The sequence below is a fragment of the Schistocerca piceifrons genome, chromosome 2 (genome assembly GCF_021461385.2).
Source record: "Schistocerca piceifrons isolate TAMUIC-IGC-003096 chromosome 2, iqSchPice1.1, whole genome shotgun sequence".
Lineage (NCBI taxonomy): Eukaryota > Metazoa > Arthropoda > Insecta > Orthoptera > Acrididae > Schistocerca > Schistocerca piceifrons.
Window position 1 is genome coordinate 699,000,830 of NC_060139.1, and position 20,481 is coordinate 699,021,310.

The 20,481-nt window shown below is 44.3% G+C and overlaps 1 protein-coding gene across 1 annotated transcript in view; it reads right to left on the reverse strand.

The window, feature by feature from the left end:
* LOC124776936 (neutral alpha-glucosidase AB) overlaps positions 1 to 18,804 on the reverse strand; it is a 120,420-nt gene extending 101,616 nt beyond the window's left edge. Inside the window, exons 1-2 of the mRNA XM_047252156.1 lie at positions 18,581 to 18,804; positions 6,465 to 6,560 (exon numbers count right to left, since the gene is read on the reverse strand). Of these exons, the coding sequence (XP_047108112.1) occupies positions 6,465 to 6,560; positions 18,581 to 18,594 (110 nt within the window). The 5' untranslated portion in view covers positions 18,595 to 18,804. The remainder of the gene's footprint in view (positions 1 to 6,464; positions 6,561 to 18,580) is intronic.
* Positions 18,805 to 20,481: the final 1,677 nt, after the last annotated feature.

Below are 20,481 nucleotides of genomic sequence, written 5' to 3' on the forward strand. Positions count from 1 at the left end.
ACTTGTAGTAACTTCAGCTGTGAATTGGCCAAGCAAGAAGATTCGCTGTTTACCATAGGTGCCTGTTTACCAGCGACAGTGGCAGAGAGATAAGGTATGAATATTTTTGGGCATTAGGCAGGGAAACTGCTGTGCTAGTCTCTAACTGTAGGTGCGGTTGTGAGAGAACCAAAACCTCGACAAAAAGGTTGTCGGAATCCTGATCAGAAACCAGCCCTGACGACAACACTTCCTGGACATCCATATCCACACTATCTGTTGGAACGTTCTCTGAGCTAAGTGGCAGACTACCACAAGGTTGTCTTTTCTTTTTTACACTTAATGACAGACAGCCCAATACTAGGGACACGCTGATCTGTTATTTCAGTAGTAATGATGGACAGGATGGCAAGAGAGAGTGGTGGCTGGAAAGCCGTTTTTGTGCTGTGTGGAAATCGCCAGATTAGCCTGCTTGCATTGCCACTACATCGTTCTGCCTGGAACACAGTGTATGCAGTCAGGCCACTGTACCGCCGTGACACAGCACCAGGTTTCCAGCTGCTCTGATCGGCAGCTGGAAACCTGTTGCGGTGTCACGGCGGTACAGTGGCCTGACTGAATGCACTGTGTTCCAGAAAGAACGATGTAGCGGCAGTGCAAGCAGGATAATCTGGCGATTTCCACACAGCACAAAAACAGTGTTCCAGCCGTCTAATAAAACTGGAAAATTGACAAAACTTGTTCAAGGGAGGGGTTCTCTAACTGGAGGGTCCGTTACTGGACATCCTTATATGGGGCAGAACAGTTGTTGATACTGCAAATCGTGATGCCTGCATACAATTCTTTTGACTTGCCTGTGACAAAGTGGCACTTGCGATGAAGACCATGGAGGGTCGTGGCCCAGGCATGATTAGACTCATGAGGCTGTTTGTTGCAGTGGTAGAATTCAACCCTAGCTGCCACGATCTGAATGCAGCAGCAAGAACAGGAAAACAACCGTGAGCACAAATTGTCAAATGACGATGAGGAAGGTTCCTTCAATGGGGCCAACAGCCACAATACCCGATACATGACAAAAACAGTGCACGATATACCTCCACATCCGTAACATGAAATGCACGGAAATGTTGCCACAGGCAGTTTTCGTACACTTCCCAATCTTCTGTTGCCTCATCAAATGGTGGGAGCAGAGGAGGAAACAGAGCTGGAGACAAAGGTTCAGAGAGCAAACCTGGCAAAGCCTGTTGCATGACCACGATGAGATCCTTCCGTTGTTGCACCAAGGTTTGACACTCCGTGTCACAACAATATGCGAAAAGCAACCACACAACAAAAAACATGTGAAAATACAACCCTACTCATTGACAACGTGTTCTAACCACAAGAACCTACACACGATGATGGACACAACACTACTGCATCTAGAAGTAACTTGTACAAGAAGACACTTGCTACTGAGTAACTACACAACTAGTCTGAGAATCCTAGTCAGAATGCCAACATGTAACTGAGGGCAAGGCTGGCCTGGCCCAACTTTGTAAGCTGTCGGCTGGCCAGTAGAATGCACGGAGGAAAGGCTGTGCGTGCATCTATGAGTGGCCTCTGACAGTTCTAGTATCTGCAACCTGTGTGGTGCACCTTACAACTGTTTGCCCGGATCTCAGGTGTGGAATCTATGTGGGTCTCTATAGTCTCCTTAAGCAATGCACACATCTTTCTGATAATCTGAGCCATAGAATCTCCTTTAAGTTCCATATATATATATGGGATCCCTGAGTACCTCTTACATTCTGTGGTCATTTTTCTATCAGTTATCACCATACAGGCATTCTCCTTGTCGTCTGAAGGATTATAGCACTGTTGTTTCATAGTTCAGTAAGGGCTTGTCACTCTTGTTGGGACCCTCACAGTTTATTGTCTTTCACAGTCACAGTGTCACACTTTTCCAATCATCATCTTGCCTTCCTGAGAGCACATTACTCATTTCAACAAAAGAAACTCCCACTTGGATAGTGTACGGGTAAGGGAAGTAATATATGCTTCATAAATATCTTATGCTTTGTTTGGCATATACATTGGTTTGCCCTCCATGTTTTTCATAACACAATATGTTAGAAGCAAGGAAAAAAAAGCAGTTGAGCTGTCTGGATAGCCCCAAAAATACAGTAGTATCTAGTACATGATAAGTGATGATCCACCTATACTCGGTCTGTCGTCGCCCTACATATCAGCCTTACTCTCCTGATTCTACTACAAAGTCATATTTTAAAATAAAATCACTCTGAAAGCACTGCCAACTGAAATCTGAATAAAAATGGCAAGCATTTTGTTTGAAAGTATCACTGTCTGAACTCTCTCAAATTTCTTCTTGAATATAGATCACATCATCCCCACAATCATCTGCAACAACATCTACCACAAAATCAGTCTCATTATCTTCAAAATCATAGGATTAATCTAAGCAATTTTAACAATGGCAAAACTGCATCTTGGCATATTTATGCAACAAAACTAACACACATATAAATAGACCACAGTGAAGAGACAAAAGGAAAGAAACATACAGGCTACTTCAGCACGACTTTATCATTAGCAAACAATACCTTAATTACAGTCTCCACAGAGGCACCTGCATGTGCAGGAAATATTAAAACACACATGGAACTATGTGAAAAATTGAGAAAGAGAGCCAGTAAAAACATGGTCCACATACAATCCTGGAAATTGAAATAAGAACACTGTGAATTCATTGTCCCAGGAAGGGGAAACTTTATTGACACATTCCTGGGGTCAGATACATCACATGATACCACAGGCACATAGACATAGGTAACAGAGCATGCACAATGTCGGCACTAGTACAGTGTGTATCCACCTTTCGCAGCAATGCAGGCTGCTATTCTCCCATGGAGACGATTGTAGAGATGCTGGATGTAGTCCTGTGGAACGGCTTGCCATGCCATTTCCACCTGGCGCCTCAGTTGGACCAGCGTTCGTGCTGGACGTGCAGACCGCGTGAGACGACGCTTCATCCAGTCCCAAACATGCTCAATGGGGGACAGATCCGGAGATCTTGCTGGCCAGGGTAGTTGACTTACACCTTCTAGAGCACGTTGGGTGGCACGGGATACATGCGGACGTGCATTGTCCTGTTGGAACAGCAAGTTCCCTTGCCGGTCTAGGAATGGTAGAACGATGGGTTCCATGACGGTTTGGATGTACCGTGCACTATTCAGTGTCGCCTCGACGATCACCAGTGGTGTACGGCCAGTGTAGGAGATCACTCCCCACACCATGATGCCGGGTATTGGCCCTGTGTGCCTCGGTCGTATGCAGTCCTGATTGTGGCGCTCACCTGCACGGCGCCAAACACGCATACGACAATCATTGGCACCAAGGCAGAAGCGACTCTCATCGCTGAAGATGACACGTCTCCATTCGTCCCTCCATTCACGCCTGTCGCGACACCACTGGAGGCGGGCTGCACGATGTTGGGGCGTGAGCGGAAGACGGCCTAACGGTGTGCGGGACCGTAGCCCAGCATCATGGAGACGGTTGCGAATGGTCCTCGCCGATACCCCAGGAGCAACAGTGTCCCTAATTTGCTGGGAAGTGGCACGGCACTGCGTAGGATCCTACGGTCTTGGCGTGCATCCGTGTGTCGCTGCGGTCCGGTCCCAGGTCGACGGGCACGTGCACCTTCCGCCGACCACTGGCGACAACATCGATGTACTGTGGAGACCTCACGCCCCACGTGTTGAGCAATTCGGCGGTACGTCCACCCGGCCTCCCGCATGCCCACTATACGCCCTCACTCAAAGTCCGTCAACTGCACATACGGTTCACGTCCACGCTGTCGCGGCATGCTACCAGTGTTAAAGACTGCGATGGAGCTCTGTATACCACGGCAAACTGGCTGACACTGACGGCGGCGGTGCACAAATGCTGCGCAGCTAGCGCCATTCGACGGCCAACACCGCGGTTCCTGGTGTGTCCGCTGTGCCGTGCGTGTGATCATTGCTTGTACAGCCCTCTCGCAGTGTCCGGAGCAAGTATGGTGGGTCTGACACACCGGTGTCAATGTGTTCTTTTTTCCATTTCCAGGAGTGTATTTTCAGACAGGCCCATTACATTACTCACATTTTTTTGGGCACTGACTCCAAGTGTCAAAATGTTACTAAAATTGGGCAGGACTCATTCTATCTCGTCTTTCCCCACTTGTCTAAATAGAAAATATAATTATAAGCACCATACATTGGTCATTTGTGCAGGAAGCTATGCATCATTATCTGTGTAACATACACAGTCATGTTAAAACACTTCCACTATGAGAGGCTGAAAACAGGGTAACGTCGTGATTAAGCAGTTGGCTTTACCAACTGCAGCTCATTATCATTTTCAGGCACTCTTCCTCCTAAGTGATCATATTTCAACACTGATCTTGCTTCAGGTAAGAGGATGGCGTGTTGAGATACAGGATTTGCTATACAAGCTTACCTTCACTGATATATCTTCAAAGTTACTTCCCTCACTCACCATGACCTTCTAAGTCTTTGTAAGTGGAAGAGATGACCATATACTGCACTTAATAATCTGCTAAGTTATTTAATGACTACTGAAAATATATTAATCATCTTGGAGGCCGACAATAATGATATTGGTTTTAGAGCATGCAATGGGATGGTCATAAGCATCCTTGCTGAATATGAATACTGCCTGTGAAGCAAGCAAGGATATTACAGTAGTGGTGCACCACAGAGATATATTAGCACTTTTTTGGAAATAAGAAATCATATCACCATGTGGGAGGACCATGTGAAATGGCATCCCTACAAAACGAGCTAGAGGCAGGAGACCTGTTTCCCACATATACACCAACATTAACACTGCCCAGAACAATATTGACTCAGATGAAAGATTATACTGAGCAGCTGAATATAAAAAATGTAAAAGTTTAATTTCAATAATTAAAATTATAATTATATTTGTGTGTGTGTGTGTGTGTGTGTGTGTGTGTGTATGTGTGTGTGTGTGTGTGTGAGAGAGAGAGAGAGAGAGAGAGAGAGAGAGAGAGAGAGAGAGAGAGAGAGATCACACATGCTCAAACACATGTCCTCACAGTTAAGTAAAATTACTGCAGTCTTAACTTAAAATATGTTTTCATGAAATGACACTACTACAGATACATGTCACTGACTGATCACTATTGTTAAGAGTCACAAATGATGATGGTTGCATACTTCGACAGGCAATGAGCGTTCAGTAGTGTTCCGAGTGCTCTGCTCTGAATGCCGTAGCTAATACAAGCATTAAACGTGATTGTAGCGAGTTGTTTAGTGAAATTTCTATTTCATGTGTTGCGAGTTATCACTGCTGATGGTCGTGGTAAATATAAATTCTACATAAGCAAGTGAGAGAGAGAATTTGCAGGATATAGCTTCCCTCAAGTCTTCAAGTGGAAAGCACACGCGTAAGCGTACTGCGACAGTTGCTTGGAATCATCAACAATGCCAGTCCCCTCCGTGTCTTAAGTTGCGTGAACCGCCATCATTTGTGGATTGGAATATAATTTGAGAAACATCAAAAAATCAGCCACTTAATCATTAAAATCTATTCCCTATCATCTTAGGAGTCATGCTTTCCCACAAAACTTTAAAATCCTTGTCCAATTGTTACTTAAAATCACAGGCATACCTCTGGTCAAACCATTTAATACCATCTTATCACTACATGAACCAATGTCTCTTGATGGACAACATTCACTCACGTAAAAAACTTCCTGCAGAGAGGTCAAGAATAGAGTGGTGTTATCTTGAATAGAAAGATAGCGAATCCACATTGGAAACTTCTAATGAGCTGCTTCCTCAATCTACATATATCTTCCTCAACCTACATATATCCAACCTGGGATTCTTTGGTCTTATACAGCTGACATTTCAATCAAAAGTGTTCTATGCTGATCAGAGCAGAGCAACTCAGGCATGCAGAAACAGTAAAAATGCTGTACGGCAAATTGACAGCAACTGAGAAATAGGCATACTTGCAACATCGCAGCACCAATTAATTTACAGTATGATTAAAGTAAAGCTTCATGAAACACATGATAAAAGAATGTATATCTGGCAAAAGAGGAGCCTGACTCAGTTGCCATGGTAACTCCAATATGAAACCACCTTTCCCTTCCTGTGCCACTAATAGTTCAGCTGGTACTGTGCAATCTGTTGCCATACCATCAGTAAGTAGCAACGAGTATCAGTGGTTTCTGTGTGACACGGTCAGCACACACTGGCAACAGTTCTATCCAACACTCCCTGTATGTCTAACTGTTAAGGGTCAGAAGTCATTCTAACGCACAACAATCAAAATCTGAATTGCATGATGTCACAATACAACCCCTTTTAAATACTTTTTTTAAGCAACTAACGTGAAATTAATCTAATAATATGTGAAATTTTACACTCGCACACAATTATATATTTACATACTTGCAAAAGCTGCTTTGATGACATGCTTTGAAATTTCCTCTGTCCACACCTAGTGAACTGCTTAGCAAAATCAGAAACACTAGATGTAGATGCAGCCTGAAACAGAACATAAGTCACATGAATGTTAGGATTTAATAAACACACGGAAGGGGGGGGGGGGGGGGGGCAGGAAAAACACCTCGCAACAAGGCTGAAGAGACAAAAAAACATGGTATCAAGAACAAAAAAGCTATATAATTTATCTTAAAGGTATATCATGGTTGCCTTCACAATTATTCATAAAAAGATGCCAGAGCTTTTATGTTTAGAAAGTAATTTCATTTTATTAATTTAAAATAGTGACATTTATGGCAGTTTTGTAAGTACACTAAAAAAAAAAGACACACCACGAAGGAATTATCTGAATGGGACAAATCTGTAGACGTGATGTACATGTACAAACAAAGAGATGACTACAATTTCAGAAAAATCAGATGATGTAATGCACAGGTCCACCTGTGGCCATTAAACAAGCAGTTATTCAGCTTAGTATGGACTGATAAGAGTTGCTGGATGTCCTCTTGAGGGTATCATGCCAAATTTTGTCCAACTGGCACTTTAGGTGGTCTGAGCGCCCTGTCCATAATGTTTCAAATGTCCTCAATTGGCAAGAGATTTTGCAATCTTGCTGGCCAATTTTGGATTCAGAGCATAAAGATAGGCAGTAGAAACTTTCACCGTGTGCGAGCAGGCATTATGATGCAGAAATGTAAGCCCAAGATGGCTTGCCATGAAGCGCAACAAAATGGGGCATATAATATCATCAACATACCACCGTGCTTTAAGGGTGCTGCAGGTGAAAACCGAAGGGGTCCTGCTGTGAAAGAAATAGTACCTTCCATCACCACTCCTCATTGTTGGTTGTATAGCAGTTTACAGTCAAGTTGGTATCCCACTGCCGTCTGAGGAGTCTACATACATGTCTTCGCTGGTCAGTGGTGCTCAATTAGAAGTGGGACTCGTCACTGAAGACATTCTACACCAGGCCACGAGATTCCAGGCTACAGACATGTCCGGAGACACCTCCGACAGTGGTGGGATACGAACCTGACTGTTGCCTGCCATACGGCTCAACAATGAGGTGTGATGAGCTGGGGTGCCATTTCTTTTCACAGTAGGATTCCTTTGGTTATTATGGGCAGCATCCTAACAGCGCAGCGGTATGTAGATGATTTTCTACGACCTCTTTTGTTGCCCTTCATGGCAAGCCACTCTGGGCTTATATTTCAGCAAGATAATGCCTGCCCCCATACGGCAAGAGTCTCTACAGCTTGTTTTTGTGCTTGCCAAACACTACCTTGATCAGCAAGGTCACCAGATCTCTCTCTAACTGGGAATGATTGGAGTATTATGAACTGTGCCCTCCAACCAGCTCAGGATTTTGATGACTTAGCGCATAAACTGGACAGAATCTGGCATATTATCCATCAGCAGGACATCCAACAACTATCAATTAATGTCAAGCTGAATAACTGCTTGCATAAGGACCAGAGGTGGACCAATGCGTTACTGACTTGTGCTCAATTTCTGAGGCCCTTTCTCTTGAATAAATCATCCAGTTTTTCTGAAAGTGTAATGATTTGTTTATCTGTACATCTACATCACATCTACAGATCCCCCCATCCATATAATTCCTTCATGGCATGATTTTTTTTTATTTTAGTGTATTTTGATTCAAATACAAAGAAGTGATATCAACACAAACAGAAGCAATAAGTTTACTCAATTAAAAAGAAATGTGCAATTCCACATTAATTCAACCCAGCACTCATCCAGACACACTTAGATTTCTTTCAAATTTGGTTCATTCAATGGTCCAGATAAGTTGGTTGGTTTAAAAGAAGGGGAAGGGGGCAAACTACAAGGTCATCGGTCCCTTGTTCCGAAGGAAACAATGTCACAAGGTTGAAAATAAGACAATGAGACTTAGAACACAAAACAGAATGAAAGGAAAAACCACAACGACTGAAGGGCAACAAACACTGAAATGGACAGAAGGGGACAAGAAAACCACAAAGACGCAAGAAACAGGTAGAAGAGCTTAAAACAAGAAAGCAGGTTACCATAGCTGGCTGACCATGAGGATAAAAAGGAAAAGCCAGCCACCCTGCAACACATCAAAACCTCCACCCTGAAAGCACTAGGGTGGAGGACGCACAGGGACAAAGGACATATACTAAAACTTAGAGCAAATGATAAAACTCACCTCGCAAATATAACGTAAAACTAAAGCTGCTGTTGAGGTATCGTCACAGAACACCAAAGGTAGGGTGCTGGGAAAGTTAAAAATCCACCGCAGAGTGGCTCAAAGTGAGCAGTCCAGCAAGAGATGAACGACCAGCATTCGTGAGCCACAGCGACACCGAGGTGGGTCCTCGCGACAGAGGTGGTAACCATGTGTCAGCCACGTATGGCCAATGCGGAGCCGACAGAGAACTACAGAGCCCCTGAAAGAGGCGCGCATTGAGGTCTTCCACACATTCATAGTTTCCTTAATGGCGTGCATCTTGTTTTGCATACTTGGGTTATGCCATTCTGTCTCCGAAAGCAGCAAAACCTTGTGGCGTAATACTAAACGCAGATCAGTTTCAGAGAAGCCGATCTCCATAAGCAGTTTCCACGTAGCCTGTTTGGCCAGCCTGTCGGCAAGTTCGTTGCCTGGGATTCCAACGTGACCTGGGGTCCACACAAATACCACTGAATGACTGGACCAGTCCAGGGTATAGACGGGCTCCTGGATGGTCGCTACCAAAGGATGATGAGGGTAGCACTGGTTGATAGCTTATATGCTGCTCAAGGAGTCAGTACACAGGAGAAATGACTCTCCTGGGTGTGAACAGATGTGCTCAAGAGCACGAGATATGGCCGCCAGCTCTGCAGTGAAAACACTGCAGCCATCTGGCAAGGAGGGCTGTTCTATGTTCTCCATGAACATAGGCAAAGCCAACGTGACAATCAGCCATCAAGCCATCGGTGTAAACCACTTCATGGTCCCGGTAAGTGTCGATAATCGAGAGGAAGTGACAGCGGAGAGACGCACGGTTAACTGAATCCTTAGGGCCATATGAAAGGTCCAGGCGAAGCAGCGCCCTAGGTGTACATCATGGAGGTGTTCGTGAAAGAACCTCAAGTAAGGTGGTAAAGGCAAGGACTCCAGTTCGGAGAGAAGGGATCTCACACGAACTGCAATTGTAAGCCCTGACCTGAGCCGCCGATGTGGGAGATGAACCGCCGTGGGCAGGAAAAGGAGACCATAATTTGGATTCGCAGGAGAACTATGAATGTGTGCAACATAATTGGAGAGCAATTGCACACACCTAACCTGCAATGGAGGGACTCTGGTCTCACCAGGACACTGGTCACCGGACTCATCCAAAAAGCTCCTGTCGCTAGGCGAACGCCACAGTGGTGCACTGGGTCAAGTAAACCCAACGCTGATGCACCGCCAAACCATAAACCAGACTCCCATAGTCAAGGCGGGATTGAACAAGGGCTCTGTAGAGCTGCAGCAGTGTAGAGCGATCTGCACCCCAGTTGGTGTTGCTCAGGCAGCGGAAGGCACTGAGGTGCTGCCAGCACTTTCGCTTACGCTGATGGAGGTGAGGAAGCCAAGTCAATCGGGCGTTGAAAACCAGTCATAAGAATCGATATGTCTCCACTACAATGAGTGGATCATCATTAAAGTAAAGTTCTGGTTCTGGATGAACAGTATGGCAACGACAGAAGCACATAACACACAACTTTGCAGCCGAAAACTGGAAACCGTGGGCTAGAGCCCATGGCTGTGCCTTGTAGATGGCTTCCTGTAGGCACCGCTCAGCAACACCAGTACTGGTGGAGCAGTACGAAATGCAGAAATCGTCTGCATACAGAGAAGGTGAGACGGATGGCCCTACAGCTTCTGCTAGACCATTAATGGTCACTAAAAATAGACATACACTCAATATGGAGCCCTGCAGGACCCCATTCTCCTGGATATGAATAGGGGGGGGGGGGGGGGGGGGGGGACTATAGGAGGCACCAACTTGGACACGGAAAGTACAAAGTGACAGGAAATTTTGGATATTTAAAAAAAAAAAAAAAAAAAAAAAAAAAAAAATCTGGAGAGGGCCTTGGAGACCCCACTCGTATAATGTGGCAAGGATGATGTCGCCAGGTCATGTGATACGCTTTTCGTAAATCAAAAAACATGGCAACCAGGTGTTCGGATGGTAGACTTGAGGACACAAGACTATCAGTGGTAGAGCGACCCTGGCAGAAGCTGCCCTGACATGGAGCCAGTAGGCTACGTGACTCCAGGACCCAACCCAACTGCCGACAAACCATACATTACAGCAGCTTATAAACAACATTGGTGAGACTGATGGGCCGATAGCTATCCACATCAAATGGGTTTTTACCAAGTTTAAGCACCAGAACAATGGTGCTCTACTGTCACTGCGATGGAAAGATGCCGTCGCACCAGATCTGGTTGAGGATGATGGGGGAGATGTTGCTTGTAGTCAGATGAAAGATGTTTAATCATCTGACCATGGATCCGATCTGGCTCAGGAGCTGTGTTGGGGTAATGTGCAAGGGTAATGAGGAGCTCCCATTCTGTCTGTAAATGGGGTATTATAGGGTTCACTGTGGCGTGTAGCGAATGAGAGGACTTCCCTTTCCATCCACCATTTGAGGGTGAGAAAGGCTAGGGGGGCAGTCTCCGATGCAGAGGCTCGAGCATAGTGCTCAGCAATCGCGTCTGCTTCAGTAGATAAAATGCCACTGATGTTAATGCCAGGGACACTTGTTGAGGTCTGGTACCCAAAAAGATGTCTGATCTTCATCCAGACTTGGGAAGGTGACGTATGGCACCCAATGGTTGAGACATGTATCTCCCAACACTCCTGCTTCCGTCTTTTGATAAGCTGGCGAACGTGGGCATGGAGCCCCTTAAAGGCTATGAGGTGCTCCAGGGAAGGGTGCCGCTTATGCCGCTGTAGAGCTCAGCGATGCTCCTTAATTGCCTCAACGACTTCCGGCGACCACCAAGGGACCGCCTTTCGCCGGGGCACCCTAAAGAGCGAGGGCTCACGTTTTCCAACACAGTAACGATTGTTGTAGTCACCTGCTCAAACATCACATCAATGCTACCGTGTGGGCGAGAGTCAACAGTGACCACAGAGGTGAAAGTTTCCCATTCTGCCTTGTTTAAAGCCCACCTGGGCAAGTGTCCATGAGCCTGATGCCAGGGCAGTGACAGGAAGAAGGGGAAGTGGTCACTGCCACACAGGCCATGTGCTCTCCAGTGGCTAGTTGGGAGAAGTCCTGGGCTGCAAATGGATAAAACAATGGCTGGGTAACTACCACGACCCACACTGAAATGTGTGGCAGCCCCAGTATTTAAGAGGCAGGGGTCGAACAGAGACAGTAAAGTTGCGACATCTCTGCCTCGGCCAGTAAGCAAGGTGGCACCCCACAAGGGGTTATGGGTATTAAAATCTCCTAAAAGTAGGAATGGTTTAGGGAGTTGATCAATCAGTGCAGTTAACACATCCAGAGGTACTGCACCATTTCGAGGAAGATATACACTGCAACAGTTATTTCCCGTGTTTTCCTTATTCTGACAGCCACAGCTTCAAGATGGGTTTGAAGAGGCACAGTTTCAGCGCAGACTGAGTTTAGGACACAAATGCAAACTCCACCTGACACTCGATTATAGTCGCTATGGTTCCTGTAATATCCCTCATAACTGTGGAGGGCAGGGGTCCTCAATGCCGGGAACCAGGTTTTCTGGAGGGCAATGCAGATAGCAGGTGTAAAGCTTAACAGCTGCAGTAGCTCAGCCAGGCAGTGGAAAAAACTGGCGCAATTCCACTGGAGGATGACGACGTCATGAGATTGGGAAGGCATGGAACATTCAATGACGCAGTTTACGTCTCAGGGTCACCTGCTGCCACCGACTTAGTGCTTGAGCAGTCTACATCCATTGTGTCTGAGGGTCCAGCGAGATCTAGGTTCTCAGCGGACACCAGAACCTTCACCCTATCCCCCGACACAGAGCTAGTAGGTAGTGGTAGTATCAGTGCCACCACAATTTCCTTGGTCTTAGGGGTCTTCTTTCTGGACTTTTCTAGCTACTCCTTAGGTTTCTCTGACTGGGAAGGCTTCACTGATTAAGTCTCCAGGACTGACGATGAGTGTGAAGCCCTACAACCATCTACTTTTGGGCTCTTCAGCCTCTGGCAGGTGCCATCTTTCCCAGTAGCAGAAAGCTGGGAAAGGGGTGACCCAAGGGACCACTTCCTGGCGAGAGGAGCCGAAGAACACTTATGCTTCTCCAGCTGAGAAGTGGGGACTGGTGTCCCCAATGTTTAGGGGGGGGGGGGGGGGCAGTGCTCCCGAGGTACATAGTGCAGGAACAACAATGGTGGAAGTGCCCCTCACCATCAAGAGGGCAAATGTAACCTTCTGGCTCTGAGACCTGACTGGAATTCGCGGAACTGATGGGGCTACAACTGTTCTCGTAGTGGTGGCGTATGAGGTGGTCATAGCCACACGATGTAGGCACTCATGTTTTCTGTTAGCTTCAGTGTAGGTCAGACGGTCCAGTGTCTTGTATTCCATTTTTTTCCCTCTCTTTCTGTAAAATGCTGCAGTCTGGTGAGCAAGGTGAATGATGCTCTCCGCAGTTGACACAGATGGGAGGCAGGGCACATGGAGCATTGGGATGTGATGGACGTCCGCAATCTCGACATGTGTTGCTGGAAGTACAGCGGAAAGACATATGCCCGAACTTCCAGCATTTAAAGAACCGCATTGGGGGAGGGATATATGGCTTGACATCACAGTGGCAGACCATCACCTTGACCACCTCGGGTAAGGTGTCACCCAAGATGAAGGCACTGGTGGCAACCGGATTATCCCTCAGACCCCGATGGATGCGCTGGACAAAATGATCATCTCGTCACTCTAAATTGGTGCGCAGCTTGTCATCAGATTGCAAAAGAAGGACCCTGTGGAATATAATAACTTGGACCATATTTAAGCTCTTATGCAGCATGATGGTACAGAATCATCCCCCAACTTGTTACAAGCAAGTAAAGCCCATGACTGGGCGGAGGATGCTGTTTCTATCAAGATTGACCCAGATTGCATTTTTGGACAAGCCCTCCACCTCCCCAAACTTGTCCTCTAAATGCTCTACAAAAATCTGTGGCTTCATCAAAACAAAGGATTCTTCATTAGTTCTCGTACATACGAGGTACCAGGGTGAATAAGGTTCGCTGAGATCCTTAGCCTGGTGTTCCTCCCATGGTGTGGCCAGGGAGGGGAATGATATACAGTCATACGTTCTTGCATTGTACTGAGACTTGGAATGCTTAGAGAACTGCTGGTGTTTGATCACCAGCAAGTGATGCTTCATTGCGCGTCATCTGCCCTGATGCCACCCACTCCAACCAGGGGCCCTCCCTACGGGTGCCACCCAGCTGCTGCAAAAGCCACCTGGCAGGATGGCCTTTGCTGAGGGGTCCCGATGCCCCAAAGTGATGGCCATCTACTCCTTTGCATATGTGGGGAGTTAACAGCGCAGGTATCAGCAGGGCGATCCCTATGTTGTCAAGGGGCTACAACTAACAGGGTACATAGGGGCCCCACCACAACAGACTGGCTACGGTGCAGGATATGAGGTGCAAAGAAGACCATCCTCATCGCCGGTGGAAAAAGCAAAACTGCATAGTGCATGGTGGAAAATGCAACCAGGAAGTTGTTCTCACCCAAGAGATGGAGAATGAGCTGGACTGCAGTGCGACGACGATAAAGTGGGCTAAAGATTTCAAGGTACGATGCACCATGTAATGTTCCCTTCCCCATTTGGCTAGCTCTTCAGGAAAATTTTGAAAAATGGAGGTAAAACCCTACAGGGAACCATCACATAAAGGCCAAAATGTGTGAAACTTCTTTTAGTCACCTCTTACGATAGGCAGGAATACCTCAGACATATTCTAATCCCTGGACCCGCAGCGGGGAGGGAAGGGGGGGGGGGGGGGGGGGGGGAGGATCCAAGTAAGAGATGGAAAATACCAATTTGTAACATTATATGACAGTTGTGAAGAAACTTATAGGTCTGCTAGTTTGGAAACTGTGTGAAATTTACATGCATATGTCTCAACATAAAAGATTATAATTCTGATTCTAATCCAGATAAAGCAATGAAACTTACATCACCAAAACGATAAAGAGTAGAGCTTTACACTGGTACGCAACAGGACAGGTTTCTACGAATTTACATGTTGAAGCTCATTGACTTTAACCTTATATACCTCAAAACATAATCATCAATTTTTTTGAAAAAAATGTATTGAATTGTTCCAATACATTACTATACAGATGGTGTATATCACGATGACACACCAAAGGCATCATGTCCACAATTTATTCTAAGCAACTGGTGAACATTTCTTCTTGTGCACAGCTAATCAGAGAGACTTTTTTTTTCAATCACTAATCATTAACTTGCTTCATGAGTGTACCCAACTTGCAGTGTATAGTTGCTGTAGTATTTAGGAGTAGTTTGCAAAAAATGGATTCCAAGTAGAAATTATATTGCAATTCGACTTTAAAGGAGGTCACACAAGAATACAGAAGAATTTGAAGCATGTGTCAAGAGTGGATAGTAAAACATTATCCTAATGTATTGCTAGGTGGAAACGTTTTCAGCAAATTTGGGAAGCAAATATCTCAAAACTCATCAATACCTGCAGGTGTTGCTCCAGCTGTACTACGTACTTCCAGAGAAAATTTAACTGAAGATGAAACAGCATTGGATTGACACTTTATTCTTTAAATACTAGCCTTCAGTATTTAGGTGAGTCTCCTGTGAAGAAAAGGAGGCTTCAGAGTGAGATAAAGTACCCAAAGCAAAAACTGAAAGAGATTGCCTCAGTGTTGAAGCATACTTATGTGGCACAACTGGAAAAAGAACAACGTGAAAGAAATTGAAAAGGAGAAATCAAAGCCCAGCTGAAAGATTATTTGAAGGGTTCAGATTGCATGTATGACAAAATACAAATTTTGATAGTACTTCCAACGAGCTGGAGTAAAGGGAAACTATGAAAGAATTTTCTGCTTCAGATTACATCATTCGAAGAGCAAATCATTTTATAGCAAAACATGTTATACTAGTGACACCAAATCCAAAGCCACGTAAGATACTGTGTGAGAAAACTGTTCAGCATGTACGTGATTTTTACCTTGATCATAATGTGAGCCATTTGTCTGGGTTTTGGAATGGAAATGAGGGTTGGAGGGTTGATTTGGGGGAGGAGACCAACCTGCAAGGTTGTCGGTCTCAATGGAAATGACATGTGGTAGAGGGCACAGCATATGAAGAGGTGGCATGCTTTAGCGGTATATGTTATTGCTACGCGGGTCTAGATTTGAACTATATAGGTTAAGTGGAGACTGGGATACCGCCTTTTGTAGTTGTGGTGGGGGGAAATGGGGGGTTATTGGTATCCTGGACTAAGTTTGAGTTAGGCTATATAGGTTACCTTGAGTTTGGGATACCATGACCTTATGTTGCATTTTTTATGACTTTGTTTAGTTTTATTTTTTGATGGTTTCTAGTGTTTTGTTTTTTGTGGAGTGTTGCACCTTAAACAGTGTTTTTGTTCCTGTCATTGAATTCTTAGTTTGTCCCCATCCACAACCCCATTTTCCGCAGTTCACTGGGCTTAGTCACTGAACTACTTCGTATGTTACCTGTGGTTTTGCAGATGTGTTGGTAGCCACGTTGGATATGTTCGAAATAGGGGTTTTTGGCATGGTGATGACATCAGTGGTCAAAGCAGGTGGGTGGTATCCCAGTCTCTGTTACTCCTGTGTTTCACACAGAATGGTCCTGTTTGATGTAATGCCCGAATGAAGGGATTCATTAACAACACAAAACTATGCCAATAGAGAGATGACATCACTAATAACACAAATGCACGCTGAATGAAATGCACTGCTTTACACGATGTATACCTAAATGCACAGTCATGTGCCTGTTGCAATGTATATTACTGCACAGCTTACTGGATGATTTGATAATGAGGCTGGGCTCACAATTTGTAATCAAGTGATTAAAAAAAAAAATAATAATAATAATATTGCAACTTCGACAGTTCTCTGCAATTTATTGCATAATTTGGCACAAATACACAAACTGTCAGGACTTTTTCAGGAATGCGAGAAGAGGGCAGGAATTTTCATGTTATTAGAAACTCAAAACCATCAGATCACAGTGGGAAAAACAGCAATTCTGAACGCAGAAGTAGATTCAACTATGGAATACGCACTTTATATCCAAGAAAGATTGTCATGATACGTTAGTTTGTTTCGCCCTCTCTTGACCAAATTGTCAGTTTCGAACCTAACTCAGACTTCAGTCCAAGCTACAGTTCAATCTGTCAGCACTTCAACATAAAAACATATTGTATACAGTCTGGTATACAACACAGTCTAAAAAAATTTCCCTCAAAGGATTTATATCTTCATGACACCTACATGGACATAGTGTACAACATGATAAGAATCACTGGCTGTAAGAAATAGGTAACTTCTAAACAAAACCCACAGCAGTTGTCTTCAACTGAAAAATACAAACCAAAATATCCAAGATATGCCATCTGTGCAACTTCAAAGAATTTACTGATAGCTTGCATTATTCACAAGACACCCACTAATTAGGTGTAGTCCATTTCTTGACTCATCCAGCTAGTTACTGTGGCTCAAACAGATTATCTGAGGCAACTTAACCCGTCAATACCGGATAGAAACTTCGCCCCGCGACATGATGATGATGTGGCATGTGACATCATTCATGCACAAACAGGGAGTGGGGGAAAACTGGCTTTTTTAGCATTTATATTATGTCAGTGAGGTAGGTTGTGGTGACCAACTTATCCTGTAGTGTGCGTCAAGATATGGATTAGAGTGAAAGGTGACAAGTCTTGTTGTGAGCTGACATAGTGGTACCAAAGGCTTCAGTTTATCAGACTTTACACATACATAAACATTGCTAAAACAGCAAAAAAGATCCCACAGCAGCCAAACCCTGATAACTTGATGGATTATCTCAATTCCCAATGCAGGTGACAAAGCACTTCCTTAACAGAAGAACGCATAATATTAGTGCACAATGTCATTTATAAAAGGTGAAACAGAAGAGTAAAACCATACACCCCTCTGCAGATTAACAGGTACAACAAACAGCAAACGTTAAACACCTAGAAAGTGAACGAACTAAGCAGTACAGACTTTCTGAAAACCATCCTTCAACAATGATAATTTGATAAATGTCAGAACTTACGTACTGATCCACAGTTTGTATGATCCAAAACGATTTGAGAGAGGAAACGTAGCTCCAAACTTCGGATGGGGCAGACTAAGGCGACAAAGCTTAGACTATTATGAGAAGAGGCGACGACAAATATAGGTAGGGGGGGGGCTTCGATTTTCTTAGCGAAGCAGGAAAAAGTCCAGTTATTACACTGAGGATGAACAACAAAACTGGACACATTCCTGCAATATGCCAAATGCTGCCACAGGAGCCCACAGTGACGGAACTGAGAGGTGTATCTCGCAATAGCACTTAGCTGAAAAGCCTTTCTAATAGCTGCAGTTCAGGCACTAAAAAAACTTGCCCTGATTGTTTAATAATCTCGTTTGGGCACGAATCACGAAATCTCAAATAATACATTGGAGTAGGTCTACGTATCACTCATTTGCAAATTACATTCCATACAACTAGTGTTATATTTAAATTTCACGTCTTAAATATTAATGTACAAAACACATATTCGGTAAAACAAACTCGCTGGATGGTTTGTTTTATGTAAATACTGATACGCAAAGTTGAGAGACGATTTCGTTGACATAAGGACACAACAAAAACACAGTGATCTGCGAAACAGGATAAGAAAGACTTGTAGAATAACCCTTCTAACTTTTCAGGGGTTCTCAGATATACACAGTTAACGAATTTTTCTAGCGGAAATCATATTCTACGGTCATAAATTCCTAAAGTTTGTTTATATTTTCACTTTACTTACACTCTGCGCCACATCTTGCCGGCTCTAACTCACAGTCACGACTGCTTTTCTCCTTACCAAACGCAGTAACGATCAAAGATAACTATCCGTGAAGATTGCGTGCAGTATGAAAAATGAGATCGCCATCAACTAATTTTTTTTAAATTTTTGACTCAATGAAATATATATTGTTTCCCTTTACTGATAACCACGTTGGCTGCAATCTGATAAACCTGATTACAAAACAGCATCGCTGCACGAGGCATTTCTGTGAAGACACGTGTCCTCGTGCGCGGTTTATTGACAATACGACATAACAGAGGTTTATTCGTGCCAAGAATCAAGACTCACTAACAATTTACTGTTTCGTTGTACGTACAACGAAAACGATGCGGTGTCGCACATTTCTACAAAGAATCAAGACTTACTAACAATTTACTGTTTCGTTGTACATACAACGAGAACGAAGGACTGTCGCACATTTCTACAAAAATAATGTTTCTTTGGTTTAGTACCCGTGTCATTGCTTAAGATAGAAAGATAGATCTTTATTTGCTCACCTACTCGTGCACTTCGAATTTGAAAACAGTTAATTGCCTCTGAAACGTAAAAAATCGAAAGAAACACTGTAATAAAATTTGCTAAAAATTACCCTAACCGAAGGAAATAAACATCGTAAGATGAGTTTTCCGTATAAAATATAGTTACCTCATTAAAAATGAATGAAGAGATACACTGTTTCATATTTATGTAAAACATCAATATGCAGATTTAATGAAGCCCTAAATGTCGGGAAAACATTATGTTGATATTAATAGTCTCAATGAACTATTTGTGGTTATTTCAGCTTACATTTGAAACCATTAATATGTGACACACAACTTGAATAAGACCAGAAGCATCTCACTCTGTCTCCGCAAACACGAGTATACAGTGGCTTATAAATATTCCCTGTGATGTGACTATACTTGGAGTCACGAGCGATGGCGGTCGAGTTTAGGGTCGTTCCACACACATGCATCATCATTCACCGACAGCCAATGAGCGCACAGCTGTGCTGTGAATGTTGTATGCAATGCGACCATTTAACACGATAGCAGGTAGTTATTTAGTGAATTTTTATTTCATTTGTTGCGAGTTGTCATGGCTGATGGTGGCGGTAAGCGACAAATTCTACACAAGCAAGCGAGAGACATAATTTGCCGGATAAACGCTTACATCAACCGCAAATCAAGCGTATGGGCGTGCCGCAAACTGTTGCTTGGAACCGGCAACAATGCATTCCCCGTTCTGTCTCGATATGCGCGAACCGCCATCGTTCGTGGATCTGACTGTAGTAAATGTCGTTCCATTTACTCCTTAACGTTAGAAATACAAACCATTCCATGCCGCTCTTTACAGTAACTGTATAGCCTTGGCCGTTTGTAAGCTATCTTGCATAGACGTGTTTTACGTGGAAATAAATGTTCAACTCTTATCAGATACCATAGATTTGGTGATCTCGACGGGAACACAAAATACAACCGCGTCGGCTTCAGCGTTCACACCTCATCGTAAAGTGAACATTCATTACTTCCGCATCAGCCGCGCCGCGCTTGTTCTCGCACAAAATGGACATTCCGCCAGTCAACACAGAGCCAGCTGCGAGCAGTAAAATTAATAGGGCTACTATTAAACCGCCGCCCTTCTCGCAACACAACCTGATGTGGTTTGCGCAGCTTGAAAGCCATTTCGTCCTTGCACAGATATCAGCAGACGAAACGAGGTCTAGCTATGCAGTCGCAGCACTAACAGAAGACTTGGCCGCTGTGGTACAAGATTCCTTGCTGCACCGTCCAACGCTGAACGGTATGCGTCAATTAAGAACGCGCTAGTGACGCGCATGTCACCGTCGGAAGCGAAGGGACTAAAGGAGCTCGGCG